This window comes from Haplochromis burtoni, unplaced genomic scaffold (assembly GCF_018398535.1).
Source record: "Haplochromis burtoni strain Fernald_Lab_line unplaced genomic scaffold, NCSU_Asbu1 Contig_109, whole genome shotgun sequence".
NCBI classification, from domain to species: Eukaryota; Metazoa; Chordata; class Actinopteri; order Cichliformes; family Cichlidae; genus Haplochromis; species Haplochromis burtoni.
In genome coordinates, this window is record NW_024582470.1 from 1,160,998 (window position 1) to 1,178,255 (window position 17,258).

Sequence of the window (17,258 nt, forward strand, 5' to 3'; positions counted from 1 at the left end):
TTCTTCTACAGATAAAGACCTCCACCATGGCCATTTATACTACACCAAAGTAAATAAGCAATAGAAAAATAATGAAATAATGTAAAGTTTCACTTTTTTGGGCAGTGAAATACCACAACCTTTCCTGTTATTTTCACACATTTACTTCTTACAATTTAGTTGTGTTGGCAGATTTGAGAAGCTTCTCTGGTCCAGCCCACTAAAGATCAAGGTGGGCTGTATGTAGCCCATGATGCAAGAGGAGTTTGACATTCCTGCTATAAGTGTTTGGGAGACAAAAATCTTTTACGTGGTTACCAAATCCTGTTTTTTTTAAATATGTTGCCATCACAACAAAACTATTCATTTAATGCCATCTATTGTCTCTGTATTTGGGCAGAAAGATCAGACTCTCACGACATGTTGTTAGTACTTCTTCGGAGGGGAAACAACCCCTCAATTAGACTGCAGTGAACAGAAAATAAAGACAACGCTCTTGATTAGTGTTAACGATGTCTGTAACAAACAGGAAGAGGTGGAGGAACAGAAAACGGATGAAGCCAGATGTTTTTGTTCTCTAATAAATACTCTAATAGGTAACTGTGAAATAAAGAAAAATATAAAGAATAATATTGACAAGACTTTAAAGCTGGAAGTTTTGAAAAAAGTGCCTCTAAGCAGCGCTTACTTTTAGAGCACAAGGAGACTTTTGTCTCTGCACAGATCTGTTGGGTTGCATAAAAAGAAGCCAGAAGGTGGGTGTCAAAGCAAAGAAATTTAAGTGACTTTTATTATTTAACAAACACAGTAAATAATACAGTAACATTAGACAAATCTTCATTTAAAATCCACATTCATCTCAAGCTGGGAATCAAGTGCAGCCTGAAAACAAAAAAAAGAAATAGGATCAAATTCAATAAATCAGCCATCACATCTCATCCATTATTGAGCGAGTTTTTAGGATGCTTACCAGCTCTCTTTTTGCCTCTTCTATCTTCACTTGAGCCAGAGACGGGCTCTGTTTAGAGGAGGAAAAACAAAATTCAGAAACCCAAATTCAGGAAGTTTGTTTCCACACGTCTGAACACGGTTCAACCCTTTCCTTCAGGTTGGTTTTAATAAAGTCATTTGTGTGCAAAAAACATTATCCAAAAGGATAAAAACAGATTAAGGGGTTTGGTCGTGGAGTATTTAAAAGTCAGTAACAGAGTGAAAACAAACATACCGGGCTCAGGTCCATGTAGGGCTCCAGTTTCTTCTTTAAGGGGATTATTTCTTTTTTCAGCTCGGTGACTTCCTGTAGAGAGAAAAATAAGATGACACTTTCAGACCCTCTAAGCAGACGGTATTACATTTTCATTTCCATGGCAATGAATGGGGGCGCATGTGGAAAAGCTGAAATACCTCTGACAGCTGCACAAGAGCCTGGTGGGTGATAGACTTGTCCATGTTCCTGGATACAAGCTGGGCCTGCAGGACAGAAAGAGCAGAATAAAATCAGTGATCTTTAGAATATCTGCTCCCTCCTGACATTAACAGGAACTCTTGGACCTGTTCTGCAGAAACATCTCTGTTCTCTAAACTGTAACGTGATGCACACATTATATCTGGGAGATCAAACACTGATGCATAACAAAAAAAACTGGAAAACTGGTCATCCCAATGAGGAAAACAGTGCATTTTTCTACACCTTTTCTTATATTTTTTGAAAACTATCTCTTTTTTGTGGTAGTGTCGTCAACACTTCATACCATCCCAAACGTTTTTAAAAAATACTTTTTCTTCTGCATCTTTTCTCCTTTACTATGACCATTCTTAGAGTTTTATATACATAAAATTGATCTTTTTGGCTTCTGATGATGGATATTTTTACTGTAACTGGAGGGTAACTGTACCTCTAAAGCTGCAGGGCAAAATCTTATTTGTACATTTTGTTATAGTTTCTCATCCAAAGCAAACCTCCAATTAATTGAGTCAACACAAAGAAACACAGAACACTTTTAAATATCTTGATGAGTTCTGCAAAAATGTTACAGGCATTATTATCATTAGCTCTTCTTTCTTTTTCAAACTGCCTCAGATATCACTGCAATATACACATTATTCAGTCTGCCTACTGGAGTACTGGTAATGCAAGTACAAGTAGCCAATCACAACTCAGAGCATCAAGACCATCTGTTGAAGTTCAAACACAGCATCAGAATGAGCAAGAAATGGGATTAAAGTGACTTTGAACCTGGTTGATGGTTGGAGGTGCAGACAGGAGTACTGTATTATTCTAGCTTCTGGCTGAAAACGCCTCATTGATGCCAGACGGGAAGGACCAGACTGCATTGAGCTGACAGGAAGTAACTCAAATAACCACCCATTACAACCAAGGTATTCAGAAGAACCTCTCTGAATATAATACAACTAAGCTTGCAGCAGATGAGCTACAGCAGAAGAAGACTACACTGGGTGCCACTCCTGTCAGCTAAGATCAGGAAACTGAGGCAACAATTTGCCTGGGCTAAGAAAAAATTGGATTTCTAAAAAAAAGATATGAAAAATGATATGAAAAAAAAAAGCCTGGTCTCATGAGAAAAAAGGGGTCCAACCCTGCACTAACAAGGTATACCTAATGAAACACAAACAACATACCTCACACCGCTCCCGTCTGTTACTGAGCTCGTTCGCCTTTGCTGTCACAAAATCCATTTTGAGCAGCTTCTCCTCAGCTTTAGCGCTCTCCACTGCCTGAGCTTTGACAGTTTTGTTGATATCCCTGAAAATTAAGATTGCCAGTATTACAAAATATGCTACATATCATCCATATAAGAACAGGTGAGTTACCTACTCTTGTAAACTTCCCCGGAGCACCAGAGTTGACCCGAGTCTCTTTCTGAGGGCCCGGAGCTCTCTCTCAAGTCTTCTATTTGACTTCTCCGCTTCCAGAAGTTCACTAGTGAGGTTGTTTACGGCTGGCATAAAGCTGCACACAAAATGACGAGACACGAGCCAGTTTATCTCACCCTGTTTTTTTAACCTGGCCAACTTCATTGAAGAAAAAAAACAAAACAGACCTGCCCAGTGAAGTGTCTCTCACTCCAAGCACCATAGCATTGTCTACTAAAGCAGATAAGCACTCAGCAACTGGCTTTGACAAACTGGCAGAGGACAGGCCAACGCTTTGTAGAAGAACATCCTGGAGATGAGCACCTGAGTGGAGAAGACACTGAAAACTTTAAGGTGGAAGTTAATGTCTCACATAAACAGCACAGAGAAAAGTAAATCATTATAAATAAAGGCTTATTAATATTATTTGTAACAACTTGGATTTTTTTTTATATACTTTTGGCCGATATGCATCAGAGGAAGAGTACCACAGTGCAAAAGTAAAACAGATGAGGCATCAGGCAAACATACAAGGAGAAAACTAAGATGAACAGTTAAATGGTTTTAATGTAGAAATCATTGTATACTGTTTCTTACTTCACTATCAGTATCTGTTCACTAGTTTAAGTCTAGACAAATGTGTTTCTGTATACCAAGTATAATGTAAACACACTTTATAATACACCACACGTTACAGTGTAAAGGTTGTAGGCACTTTGAATTTTTAATTTCTCATCCATCACATAATAGCCATGTGCAAAAGTCAGTCCTGAAAGAGTTTGGAGTAACCATGGTGAACGTTTCATTGCCTGCAACATCATCTGTGAGGAAAACGGGACGCTGGTGGGAGGACCTGCCAGTTCTGGTGTTCTCAGGCGAATGCCAGTTAATCTGCATGGTGTTCGGTTGTGAACACAGGTCCCACTAAAGGACCTTAATGCCACCGTCATAGTTTCTGTGTTTAGGTTTGGTAACAAAACATGCACATGATTAGCCCACTGGAGGTAATTTTGCAGGGCTCTGACAGCACTCCTTTTGTCCCTCCTCACACAAAGGGGCCGATACTGATCTCACTGCTCGGTCGATGCCCTTCAACCCTGTCCAGCTCTCCTTGTGTCACCACTGTTTTGAGACCACGATGGAAGATACAGCAAACCGTAGTGATGTACCATCCTGGAGAAGTCCCACTCTCTCTGCTGCCTGTGAATGACCTGCATCTACCCTATCAGCAGTTTCTGCCTCCTGCTTTGACAGACTGATATCCCTGAACTTTAACTGTCCTTCTATTACACTGTGACCTGCTAAATGCCTTTAAAATGAGTGCAAGTGCACTTGGATGCGGTCTTAAACCCACAGCATATTTATCCCCCCCCCCCCTCCCTAGATTAAATGAACTTTGTATAACTGCCTGTAAATTACTCACCCTCAGCCTGGTACTCTGCAGCTTTCTGTTTGAGGTCCTCTATAAGGAGGGCTGTGTCACTACAGCGGGCTTCGCTGGACTGGGCGAGCTGGTACAGGATGTCCACTGTCCGTGTGTTGACTTCAAACTGTGGCACAACCTGCTCACCAAACACGGGGCCGAGCCAGCTGTTCACCTGAGGATGCCACAACAAGCAGGAACATATAAACGCGGGGCAGCAAAAGCAGTCAGCGGGATATGCTCCCGAAACAGAAAAATACCTTCTTAATCTTCTCACACATGACTACTGAAAGGTCGTCACAAACCAAAACAAACGTCTTCTCGAAAGCTGCAAATGTTTTCGCGCCCCCGAAATCATCCCAAAAACTTCCTGGTTACCGGCCAATGAGAACACAGGGCAAAACCACGTCAAGTAACAAACGAGAGACATATGTTTTTTCTATATTTTCTAAGATATTTCATAATACAAAATCAAATAAAAGATAAACAGGCGTAATCAATCACAGTTGGTAAGTTAAATAAAAATATATATTAAAAAAAAACTTTTTCCAAAACACTGTTTCCGGTTCACGTTTCCTGTGGGCAAACAAAGATGAAGAAAAACTTAAAATAGATCGCCTCCATTTCCGTTCAGTTCGACGGAACTAAAGAGACTTGTAGACTTGGATTGTTAGAGCTAACCAAAGCTAAACTCAAAGCTACAACTCTTGAAATAAAACTAAAAATTACAATTTCAACAAATTAACAAAACAACATGAACCTACCTAAATAAAAATGTGGAGGGAATGTCATTTGGTCACATTTTTCACAAGTGATATTGGCTCTTTTGTTGTATTATTGTTCTGAATCAGTCTGGATTCAGTCTCACACTCTGACATTTTCTTCTTCTTTCAACTCCTTACTTTAGGGGTCATTACAACAGACCATATGCTTCCATCTCATCCTATCCCTAGCATCCTCTTCTGTCACAACAACCTTCTGCATGTCTTCCTTCACTACATCGCTGAATATTCTCTTTGGTCTTCCTCTTTCCCTTCTCCCTGGTAGTTTCATATTCATCATCCTTTCCCCACTGTGTCCACCATTCCTCCTATGTCCAAATCATCTCAGCTGTGCTTCTCTAACTTTGTCTCCAAAATGTTCAACCTGAACTATTCCTATGAAGACTTTAGTATCTTCAGTTTAGCCACCTCTGGTCTTTTTGGGAGTGCCACTGCCTCCAAACCAAATATCATGGCACATCTCACTAGAATCTTCCAAAGCTTCTCTTTCACGCTCGCTGCTATCCTTCTGTCTTTACATTCATATCCACCATGCTTGCACTGTGTTCTTCACATCTCATGTGTATTGTTTGTTGCTTTGGATGACTGATCCTAGGTATTTATTCTCATTCACCTTCACCATCTCTACTCATCTCTGTGTGCGTTGAGACAACAGGTTTTGTGATTTGGTGCTGTATAAATAAAACAGAATTTAATTACTCTTTGGAGTTTCACTACTTTTAGTAACGTTTTACCTGACCTGCTGTTTTTATTGTTGGTGTCAGATTAATTATAACACAGTGAATGATGAATGTTGGTTAGAGGTGGCCCTTGTGATTTGTTTTTATTTTTCATTTATTTATTTGCCCAGAGACCCAACAGAATCGCCACTGATATACGCTTTGTTCTCACCGGGCTGAGTGCCACAAGCTAATAAATAAATACGTTAACGGCCAACAAACAACAACAAGCTAACAAATATTCATATTTAAAATTATTATTTAAAAAAATGTATCCGAGTGGAAGGACGAAAGCGGAAGTGCGTGCAGGTTAACGTTTCGTATCGTCGGATACCTCTCGGATGGTTACTTCACCGTCAACAACCCGCCGAAGTTCAAAATAGCTTGTTTGAAAAAGCGAGTAGAAATGGCGACGAGGAAACAGTTGGAAAAATCTTATAGTAAAAGTGTAAATAACTCCACGTTTGACGCGTCCAGCATAGACTCCACCACGGTCGGGGAAAAGCTTTTCCGCCCCACCGAGAACGAGGAGGACAACGGCGATGACGGACCTGTGGTCTTCATCTGCGCGAAATGCAAGCTGCCTGTCGGCGATTCATTGTCCTGGGATGGAAGTGAAGATGATCTAAACCAAATCAGACTGAAGCGTAAGTTTGGCTTGGGAGATTGTTTGCCCTTTTAGCCCAGAGCCGGCCCAAGTTGTTATGGGTCCAGATTTTGATTTGGGGCCCCCTTGTAGGCTCAACGCCTACCACCCACCCCAGCACCAGCAATATTAACTATATGTTATCAATGCTTGATTGTTTGTGCATTGTACCCATTTTACAAAGTTAACTATTTAAACTGCTTCTGAAATTTTCAAAAGGGCAAAACAATCATAAAGAATTTAACAGAAATGTAAATATTAGTTTCTTATGTGAACTTTAAATGTAAAAAATGAAAAAGTTAATAGATTAAATAAGTATTTGAGTAAAAACACCCTCTACTTAAAGTCGGTGTTAATATATCTGTAACTTTGTGCCTCAGCTAATGAAAGTGCCCTTCTGACATGCATTTTACCTTTCATATTTATTACTTTAAAAGGAGATACATGTTAAAATGAATGAAAAGACTGATGGCCTGGTGTGCTTATTTACAGGATGTGAATTTACAGATTTTTGAGCTGCGTTCAGCTGACGTATTTTTTATCCTTAGGGGTCACTGACAATGTCATGATTGGAAAGGAGAACCGACTGTATGAAGCAAGTAAAAAGTCTCTCTGGTAAGATGATGCCCAGCAGTAAAATATGTATTCCAGTCCTTTACTACCACCTAGTTTTACTACTAGTTAATACTAGTGTAGCACAAAATTTACAATGTTCACAACTGGATGAAAGCACCAGAACTTGCACATAGGAGTCTTTTATGATTTCTTATTTAATCAAATCCATTAGGGCAAGGACAGAGAGACTCAAGAGGAGCTTCTATCCCCAAGCCATCCGTGCCCTAAACACACACACCCGCCCTCTCACATCATCTATAATTGACTGAGACAGGACTCTCTTCCAGACACTTAACCAAGGAACAATGTACATTTCAAATTCCTTTAATTTTAAATATGTTTATATTGTCTATCCTGTAAAATAGTCAGATGTCTATTCATATTAATGTACAGAATTCACCTGCTTGCTGCTACCACTGCACATTCACCCAATGTATATACTATATATATATATATATATTGTTCTTCCTCTACCCCCCCCCCCAATTTTTGCACATGTCGAGGAGCGTGTCAGGTTACATTTCACTGTGTGTTATACTTGTATAACTATACATGTGACAAATAAAGAACCTTGAACCTTGAACCTTGAAAACTCAAGATGGTCTCTAATTTCAGTAAAGACTTGGATTTCCCTTTTTTGATTGATGCTAGTGTCAAATTCTACACATCCAACCATGTGGGAGATGACTTTAGAAGTGTGAAATTACTCATAAAAACTTCCTGAGAGGATTGTGGAATCAGGTTGAACAGATAGTGTTTTTGTTTCAGTCACATCACCTGGGTGGACCTCTCACACTCCTCACTCAGTTCTGTGGCCCTTGAAAAGCTTGATGCATAGGTAGCAGGTGATCATCTTCTTGCACTGCTGAGGTGTTCTTGAAGCAAAGGTTGCTTTGATGGTGGCTTTCAGCTGGTCTGTGTTATGGGGTGTTTGTCATCTTCCTGTTGACAAATCCCCACCGATTCTCTCTCTGATTCAAGTCAGGGGAGTTAGCTGACCCATCGAGCACAGCAATAACATCAGGTGATCAGCAGATGGAAGAATGTGCTGTAGATGCTTCAGTTGTCTCTAGCCAAGGAAAGGCTTGATATGTGGAGTACAACAGTTGCCGGTCCTTCGCCGAGGATGTCTGTGTGTGGTGACAGCAACCTCAGAGCACTGTGAAGATCTCCCAAGTTCTTGAATCAACCTTTCTTGACAATCAAGTCTGCAATGATCCCTCCTGCTAGTTCACTTTTTCCTACCACACTTTTCCTCTTCATGCAAACTTTCCATTAATATTCAGTACTCTGTGAACAGCCTTTTCAGCTATGAAAAGTGTTGATAGTTGTCAGATAACTGCAGTGGACTCTGAGATAGATCTACCTCTGAAGCGTTGCAGTTTTAGTACAGGTAGAGCAGTAATACCACATGTGCATGCCTGATTCCACAACGTCCATCGGGGCAGGGGCAGGGTAAGCCATTCTTTTGGCATTTTTTATATATATGCATGTGTGTCCTTGTTGGAGTAAATCTGTTTCTCTGTTTGAATGTTGTGTTTTTTCCTCCTTTAATTTCTCTACAGTTTGGTTGTGGATCTCATCTGTCGGGGTTGCCATTCTGTGCTTGGCATGGTGTACACATCCACCCCTAAGAACCTGGACCACAAGAGGTTTACCTTCTGTTTCAGTGTCGCTGACATCGACAGGTGCGTTTTTGGGACAGACTTTAGTTTAAACAACAACAAAACATGGTTCATGAATTTACTACTTTTCTGATGACTCCATGCGGATAATGCATCACATTGCAAAGCTCAAATCATCTCAATCAAGTTGGTTTGTTGAACCTGACAATGAGCTCAGTGCATTATAGAGAAGCTATAACAGAGAAAATTTGGGATGTGGAGGAACGGAAAATTAACATTATTGATGTGCCAACAATTCTGCAGCAACTGTGTGATGCCATCATGTAAATATGGACCAAAATCTCTGAGGAGTGTTTTCAGCACCTTTTTGAATCTACAGCAAATCTTGTGGCTCTTTTTGAACCTTGAAGGCAAAAAGGTCGTCTAACCCAGTGTACCCAGCAGTGTACCCCCACTTAAAACATGGATCTTTAGTATATACTCACGATGAAATAGAAAAGGAAGAAGTAAAATCTCCCGTGCAACTTTTCACAAAGATTTAAAGAATAAAATATTTTGGTGATTTGTTAAAGTAGATTAATAACTGAGACACAAAGCTTTGACATTTTACATATCAAACAGAAGAGATGAGACATGTTGTATATTGTTATTTTAGAACAAATTTTTATTAATATTTTAGTTATTTTGCAATAAGCTGTACTGTCTCTGGTCATGATTTTGTATTTAATACCATTAATTATAACGTGTTCATGGTGTGAATCCTCCTTTTACAACTTTATTGACAGTGGAAATCTTTTTCAGCTACGTGCTCGGCTCTGGAGGCCAGATGTTGGCAGCAGAGGGCCCCAAAGAGCAGCCAGTAACACTGGAGTACAGAGGCATTGTTGAACAACAGCTGACAGAGGTAAATTACTACTGCTGCTTCTCTTTGTCTGCTTTCCCTGATGATGTCTTGCTTTGGGAAAAACAAAATGTTTCACGTAATGAGCAGATTTTCTGCTCTAAAGTTCACTGTAAACTGATTATATCTCCAAACGCAGGTTGACATTAGTCCTTAAAATTGTATTGTTGCTTTGCAAAAAGTATTAATGTTAAAAAATCAAAATCTGGTCAGCAGGTCTAAACTCTATGCAAGGTTTTAGCAGAAATAGTTTTTCTTTATTGACCTGTCTCTGTCATAGTACTTTCTCATTAGCAACCTGCAGCGCTTTCGTTGATGCCCAATGCATAGGTTGTACTAACGGTGACATCAGCTTACTTCTGGGAAACCCTTTGTGCTGTAACGGGCAGGCAGACACTAATATCAGACATTACCTCATCTATCCGTCTCGTCTTCTGCAAGCACTATACCATTTTCTCTGGAATAATAGCAGTGATGTTAATATGTTTAGGGTTCAGTGTTGACATCCAAATCTCCTGTTTGCAGTTATCCAATATCTCAATTTTAATTTCCTTACCCTAATTTAGTGTCATCTTATGATTCTCATTATCACTGCTCAGGAATTCTAGTCAGATTTTTCACGGGAATCGTGGAATGACTCCCAAAGTTGAAGTCTAAATCACCCTTTGTTTAAAATATCCCACAAAACCACTAATTGGCCAGTAGGCGGCGATAGCGCGCAGGAGCGCCTGCCAGCCCTTCCACACTCTCTTGCACCGGGGACAATAGATGTGATACAGACCATGCTGAGGAATCTTCGCTGGAGAAAAACATGTTTTGGTCATGGAGTGTTTTTGTCACGGTAGCTTGGTGTGTGTGCGCGGTGCTCTGCTTTCACTTTGCACCAACCTGTGAGTTTTCATCACAGACCATGTGAACCATTGCATTTTGAGATGTTATCTGTGCAGCAGTATATTAGGAACAGGTTGTGCTGATTATGGGACAAGAAAAACAAAGCACAAGCAGCGTATGTCTTTTTAAATATCCAGAAAGACTTGTAGGTGTGTCTAAAGTTCGTTAAATGCTTTGTTAAATTTTTTTGCCCGTGACCTGAGTATTTGTGTATAATTGCCTTCCCTCTTCCTTTTCCATTTTTGTGATCCACCAAAAGATATACGTGAAAACCCCCCCAGTTCATCCGATTAAATTAAACCAGTGTCACTGCTGTGAGAATATTACTACACTGTGTGTGACGCAGACAAAGGGATACCCCAGGAAAGTGCATAATGAAGTGAAGATATTTACCTCATACTGGCTTTGGTTAATATTTGGGTTGGATTTACTTCTTAAATCCATCTTGCTTTGAGTGTTTAGTGCTTGTCTATATAGATTACAGATTAATCAGACTATAACTACACAACAGTTGTATTAATTTCTGGTTATAGGCAGGTTGTCTTGTTAGCTATTGGTGCATTGTAACAAGATTATAAAGGTTTTTTGATCAGCTCAGATATTAACATCGCCGCTTTCTATTATTACTTGTTTGCAGACAAAACCCTACATCAAGATGATACACTTCAAAAACCCAGTTTCAACTTTAAGGCTTCAATTTTTAAGAGATCTAGCTGGGTGTTTTTTAAATCCAAGGCTCATGTAGGTATAAAGTTAAACGTTTTATTGCTCAGTAAAATGTTTTGATAGTAACAGGTCTGAACTTTCATCAGTTGTTAATGTTTTTGAGTTTTAAAAGTGTCATTTTAGTCTGTTAACTGAATTTTGGTTTATGTTTATGACATTTATTGCTAACCAAGTTAAAGTACAGGTCAAGTTTTACTGTTTTCTGGCATTTTATATCAGGATTGCCTGATTATTTGGGGAAATAAATGACAGAACGGTAACTCAGATTTTCTAGATACATGTGCCGTTATCGATTCTGCTCATAGAGCCTAGCCTTTATCGAGTCCTAAATAGTTTTCTGCGTCAAGCATCCCATAGCTTTCCAACAAACAAAAACCACAAACAGACAAAGAAACAGAAAGCGCAGGAAAAAACGGCTGGCAGGGAACTCAGGTGTGCAAAAGCTCCATGCTTAACGAGTTTGACATCATTGTCTTCCACTCAGTTAGAAAAACAGAAAAACACGTCCCTGTGTTTGCAGCACGGAGTGAATAATTTGGCGTCTGTTTCTGTTTTACCAGTTCTCGTACACTGACTATGAGATTAAAAAAAACAAAACAAAAAATTGTTGCGTGCGCCCATTTTGTTAAATGAAAGGAAGGTGTGATAGGAGGATAGTTTTTATTCTCTTTGCAAAATGTAAAACGACAAACAAAAATCGTGCAGCAGTTTTGGTAAACACAGGTGGCATTCGTGCTCTCTCTCCGAACCCTTTTGCTCTTGGTCTTTGTTCTCAGCTATCTGATGATGCTCGTGGCTCCTGATGCCACGCTTAATGTATTCTGTCTGTCTGCCTCCCTGTCCCTCCGTCTGTCTGTCTGTGACTTGCAGACACTTGTTTGGGTTTTTAATCTTCTACCCTCAGTGACCTATCTCCCCCACCCCTCCCACTCTCTCACTGCCCCTCGCACCCGTCTGCCCCTGACCACTTCCTCTCTGGGTTACCTCATTCTTCTTCACTGTCTTCCTGTACCAATTATCTTTACTCCTCCTCCCCACTTTCTTCCTCACTGCTGCTTCCCGCTGCTCCCTTCATTTCCCACCTGTCCCGTTTCCCCCTTTGTTTCTTCCCCGCTCTGAATCCCTCCCTCCTCTCTCTATCCTCTACCTGCCCAAAACGCAACACAATTTCTAAACCATCCTTTTCTCTCTTTCCCATGAACCCCCCCCCCCCCCCAAATCTTTTCTAGATGAAAATGCTGGTCATGTCCATGGCACACAGGCTAGAGGAGATCGAGATTGGCCTTCAGGAGGGATGCGATGACGCCTGACAGCGATGTTTAATATCCACACCCCTCAGCTGTACCTTTACATTAACGCTTTTATCTGTGACATATTCCTCGAGTTAGATGAGTCGTCCTGATCGCAACACCTAAAAACACACACACACACACACAAAGCTTCCACTCTGCTTTGTCCTGATTACCAGTGGTGAAACAAAGCCTCCCTGCACTTGTAATCAATCACGTTGCCAGCTCTCGCGGCTCATGGCACCGTCTTCCCTGTAGGTCGTAGTGCAGAATGAATGCGCGCTACGAGCAGAATGTTTATTTGTTCGGGATCTCATCAAACAGGCTGCTCGCTCAGCACAATGCTGTATTGATCTGGCCACTCGACTCAAGGCCACACACACTTTTTCTTTGTTCTCTCCCTCAAGTGTGGAGCCTTGAAATCAGGCTCGGATACATGCTTTTAATCGTCCAGTCGTCGCAGGAACTGAAGAGTATTTGCATTATTCTGTTCCAATGATGACTGAATTTTCCAGAATGGGTGGAAATTACCATCTGTTTCTCTGTGCGTTTACTCATTGTTGGATTGTTCGTTTTGTTCTCAAAGTTACATGTTTTTCTCATCTGCGTAATAAAAGCATTGAAGTTTCAAACATGTTCCGGCATTGTCAGTTTCACATTGCAGTTTAAACCAAGCGAGACAACTTTAAACTGTCAGGATAATCTTTTTAAATGTTTCTTTTGCACTTAAATTGTTTGGGGATCAGTGGCTTATCCTGCTTTGTCTTTAATTAGACGTATTTCTTGGATTTAAGAGTTAAACAACCAGTTTAAGACCTTCAAAACTGGGAAGGTTGCTTAAGTCGGGGTCAGTGGGTTGATTAAATGTTAGAGCATTAAAAAGTGTTTGTTTGTTGCTGACCTCTAATGTGCCTAGCAACACTTTCTACCAAAAAGCAGCTCCACGCCGTACCGTTTGCCCTCCCTCACCCACGAGGTTTCATCAGCCTCACACAACAACAACAGTGAGAAACGGCCAACCAGCACGCTGTATCCAAGGGCAGGTTGCGATGGCAACTGAGAGCACGTGCTACGCTGACTGCCTGTTGCCATCTCGTCATCGTGTTCACCGCCAGAGGAACAGCCAGCCAGCTCGCTGGCCAGCATGCCTGTCAACAGACGTTAGCTCCCCCCCCCCCAACTCGTGTTCAACCACACACCACACACAAGGGAAGAGTCGTGAATGAGCTCACCCCTCCAGCCCCCCAACCTTAATCTCTGTGTGATGTTTTTCTCTCTCTCTCTCTCGTAACTCCACCCTTGGTTCTTTCTCCCTCCCCCTCCCTCTAATTCTCCCCACCCTCTACTGTTGTTGTTGGTAGTGGGGGCGAAGTCAAAACAACAACAAACAAACCGCATGGTTTTTGTTGTTTCTGGTAGCGGTGGTCGCAGCAGAAGTGTTGTCTTTATCCAGCTCTCGCTTAAGGATGAGTTGCCTGTTCGCATCCTGCGGATGGATGATGCAAGCCAGCCGACCAGTCCAGATGTGCGCTGTTGCACCCTGTTACACAGGGTGGGTAGCAGGCTCGTTTTGGAATACATTTCCCAGTTTGCTTTGTTTTTTCCCCATAGAATGAAATGAAGCTTAAAGGCTGTTACCTCTGTTTAAAGTCTGCATCTCAGGGAACAGCTCAGTGGATCGCCTCTGAACTCATCTGGCCGTTTTTATATATAGACTTGGTGTTGGTGGATGTGTTGCACTACTGAGTGCAATTATTGCACCGATTTCACCCCGTTCCCCTCTTACTTCTGAACCAATCGTTACCACCCAAACCAGGACCAACATAGAAACACACGTCTGTCAGTACCTCTCATTCTACAAGCACTCGGGGACAAAGGATGAATAATGCAGAGGTAGCGTCTGAGTGAAAGTCGCCTCCCCTCTCTCCCCTGTTTTCACCTTCCCTAAGCAATAAGGAAGCAATGTTGCCATGGAGGCAATGAAGCCTCGGCACGGCAGCAGCCAATTGAAGCCTTTTCTGTGTGAAACAGAGGACCAATGGCTGCTCAGACTGATGCTGTTATTGCCACGGACTCTGCGAGCTGATTGGCTGTGCTCTGCTCTTTGATTGAATTTCTGATCTTGTTTTTGGAGAGGAAAAAATATCTCAGGGAGTGCCACCTGTGCCAACTTTGAAAATATGTTTGGTTTTTTTTCGATGGATAGAAAAGGATTATCTTGTGAGAAGGCAAATGTTTCAGTTTTATTGGTTTTGAGAGCATTAAATGATGCTTCTTGTAATTTGGTTCTGATAATACTTGAGGGATGAGGGTGAGAGTGGTAATGAGATGGTTGTGTGTCAGATGTTTTGTTAAGGAAAACATTGAAAACATTATATCTGTACTATTTTTTTCAACCTGCGCAATAGATGACTTTATTTAATCCTCGTTTCTGCCTTTTCCTATCCTGGTATTTGGTTTTCCTCCGACAAAGGGACCACACCCCACCAGTTGCTCACAGCTGGTTTTGTACCATTTCCTGGTTTAACCCTTCATTTTACACAAAACTGTGCATGTTCACTGTGCCTCCTAACACTGAGTGCTTTAAAAATATTGTTTAATAAATAATAATAATGATGATGTAATAAACAGATAATTATTAAAAAATAAATTAAATATCCCACTGGACTTTTGCCGTGGCTGATTGCCCCTACTTTTCCAGCGTGGTGGACTGACCAACAGTATGCTTGAACAGAATCTTTTTTTTTTTTTTTTTACATTTAAGTCATGGAGACAGTCTGGAGCCATCTTTGTCTTTGTTTCCCACAGATTTGTTGGAAGGTCGGTTAATAAACGTCTTCATCTGGGAGGTTCCCAAATGTAGGATGATCTTAGGTCTTTGTTCAACTTCACCCAGTTCAGATTAACTAATAAAACGTCTCTGCCCTCTCAAGGTTGATGACCTTCCTCTGTGTCTGTGATGGAACTATATAACCGACCAGTCGGTGACTCGTCTGACGGAATAACCCCAATCCCCTCTGAGTGCTCAAACAAAGCCTCCTACTTCATTAGAAACATCTGCTTGTTTATTTCCCCCTAAGTCTTTGTGTACAACCGTGGCTGCCAGGTAGTCTGGCTGCCACTCACTCTCTCCTCCTCTTCCTCCTCCTCCTCCTCTGCTGGTGTGAGCGCTGCTGAGGGAGGCTGTACTGGTCTGTGTGGCTGGACCTGGATGTTCAGGTTGTCTGTGTGCAAACATCCCTGGTGTGTGTAGCAGGTTAATCGTCTGTTTTTCTCAGACACAAAGCCTCGTCCCTTTGCCAGTGACACCCTGGTGAGAGTGTGTGCGTGTGTCTATCTGTATATGTGACGAGCAGGGGGCTGAAAAAGGGATTAGTGTCATCAGGACCTAAGCCTCAACAGACTGACAAAACTAAATTCCTGCTGGACAGTAAGTGGTCAGTTTGGCCACACATTAAAAGGATGCCAGCCATCTGACTAATCAGAATTCTTTTTTTTCCAAAGAGAATTATTAATCATGCACAATTTTGAATATTGACAGCAAAGTCATAATTGTTCAACTTCTGTTCTAAATCTGGCAGGATAGGGTTTTATTAAATTCAATTTCGGTATCTGCTGTGTAACCAGACAACAAGAAGAAGTGTTACAATGTCTTCATATTTATAAATGTAATGATATGTAACAAGCTGCAATGTTAGCATTCCTCTAAAGTGATAAAAATATCCACTTATGCTCCATTCATATGTTGGTGGGGTGTTTATCACAAGCTTGTTATTGCTACTTGATCCTTTTATACGCAGATTGATTTGAATAATAATCCGTTTTTCCAATAATGCTTCCTGAGACTACATAGATTAATGGCTCTATAGTCAGATTCTTACAAAATGCAGTCTGAAGCTTCAACTCACCAAATACTTTTATTAAAACTCTGCTATTCTTTGCATAAATTGTTCAACCTTGAAAATGTGAGAGGTTAAACATCATTTTCCTCAAAGTTACATAGGGACTCACAGTCTGGTCCTCCAATATTTGGATGATACTGGGTTTTTTGCCTCTGTTCACCACAATAATGGACATGTTGCAATAACACTTTAGGAATTACAGCCATTTTCGCAGACTGAACAGTAATTTGAGAAACAACTCTGGTCAGTCTGAAAATGATGGACACCAAATGCTGAGTTTCTTGCCATGCATTATCTTCAGTTGCTGTTTGTTTTGGGTTTTCCTGCCCTGAGTTTTGTCTTCAGTAGATAAAGAAAGGTCTAATCGGGTCACATCACTGGCTCAGCTCAGTCAGCTTAGAAACAGTTGATAATGTGTGGAAAATACAAAAAACCAAAACAAGAAGCACTCTAAGAGGACGGGGTTTACTTTTAAGGGAATAGTATTGTAGTTTAAATACATTTATTTTGTTTTCTGCCTTCTTGTTAAACATTAAGTTTGCAGTGCAGTAAAAACAAGTGGAAAGTGCAAGATTTTGTTATTTGTCCTCTTAAAATTGATTTTAATATACTTATAATAATAATTTTGAACATATTTATTTATTGGTTTTCATTTATCTAGAATTCTTTTTGTCTTGACAAGATTTTCTTACAAGATTTTGAGGTAAACTTGAAAGAAAGGCAGATGTGAAATGTTAAAGTGAGGTCAGAGGTCAAATGTGACATGATATTTGGAGGGAAACTATAAATATTTGATATTTAGAATTTTCATATTCCAGTATAAAAGTTGCCAATACAAATAAAGGCAGTAGAAATTTTAAGTTCAATTTTAAAGATAAGACATTGT

General features: G+C 40.6%; 2 protein-coding genes across 3 annotated transcripts; one reads left to right on the top strand and one right to left on the bottom strand.

Annotated features, from left to right (window-relative positions):
• Positions 1-284: 284 nt before the first annotated feature.
• On the bottom strand, positions 285-4,641 carry haus1 (HAUS augmin-like complex, subunit 1). Its single transcript, XM_005928042.3, has 9 exons — positions 4,537-4,641; positions 4,277-4,451; positions 3,042-3,177; positions 2,816-2,950; positions 2,620-2,743; positions 1,384-1,449; positions 1,205-1,276; positions 950-997; positions 285-861 (listed from the first exon to the last, which is right to left on the bottom strand). The coding sequence occupies exons 1-9, from the start codon at positions 4,555-4,557 to the stop codon at positions 817-819; spliced, it is 822 nt and encodes a 273-aa protein (XP_005928104.1). The 5' UTR covers positions 4,558-4,641; the 3' UTR covers positions 285-816.
• A 1,439-nt stretch (positions 4,642-6,080) lies between these two features.
• mis18a (MIS18 kinetochore protein A) lies at positions 6,081-16,970 on the top strand. Of its 2 annotated transcripts, none has more exons than XM_014335406.2 (5): positions 6,081-6,424; positions 6,972-7,038; positions 8,604-8,726; positions 9,465-9,567; positions 15,404-16,970. In XM_014335406.2, exons 1-5 carry the CDS (start codon positions 6,184-6,186, stop codon positions 15,428-15,430), a joined length of 561 nt encoding a protein of 186 aa, XP_014190892.1. In that variant the 5' UTR covers positions 6,081-6,183; the 3' UTR covers positions 15,431-16,970. The 2 variants fall into 2 exon arrangements, with proteins under 2 accessions (XP_014190892.1, XP_005928105.1); XM_005928043.3 differs by lacking the exon at positions 15,404-16,970 and adding an exon at positions 12,411-13,102 and having other exon boundaries at positions 6,084-6,424.
• The last annotated feature ends 288 nt before the right edge of the window (positions 16,971-17,258 follow it).

Coding starts and splice junctions, on each gene's coding strand:
- haus1 (XM_005928042.3), bottom strand. CDS start 4,557: ATGTGTGAGAAGATTAAGAAG. Junction 2,951..3,041: donor AGAGACACTTCACTGGGCAG/GTCTGTTTTGTT, acceptor TTTTGTGTGCAG/CTTTATGCCAGCCGTAAACA. Junction 2,744..2,815: donor CTCCGGGGAAGTTTACAAGA/GTAGGTAACTCA, acceptor CTTAATTTTCAG/GGATATCAACAAAACTGTCA.
- mis18a (XM_005928043.3), top strand. CDS start 6,184: ATGGCGACGAGGAAACAGTTGGAAAAATCTTATAGTAAAAGTGTAAAT. Junction 6,425..6,971: donor AAACCAAATCAGACTGAAGC/GTAAGTTTGGCT, acceptor TTTTATCCTTAG/GGGTCACTGACAATGTCATG. Junction 8,727..9,464: donor AGTGTCGCTGACATCGACAG/GTGCGTTTTTGG, acceptor AATCTTTTTCAG/CTACGTGCTCGGCTCTGGAG.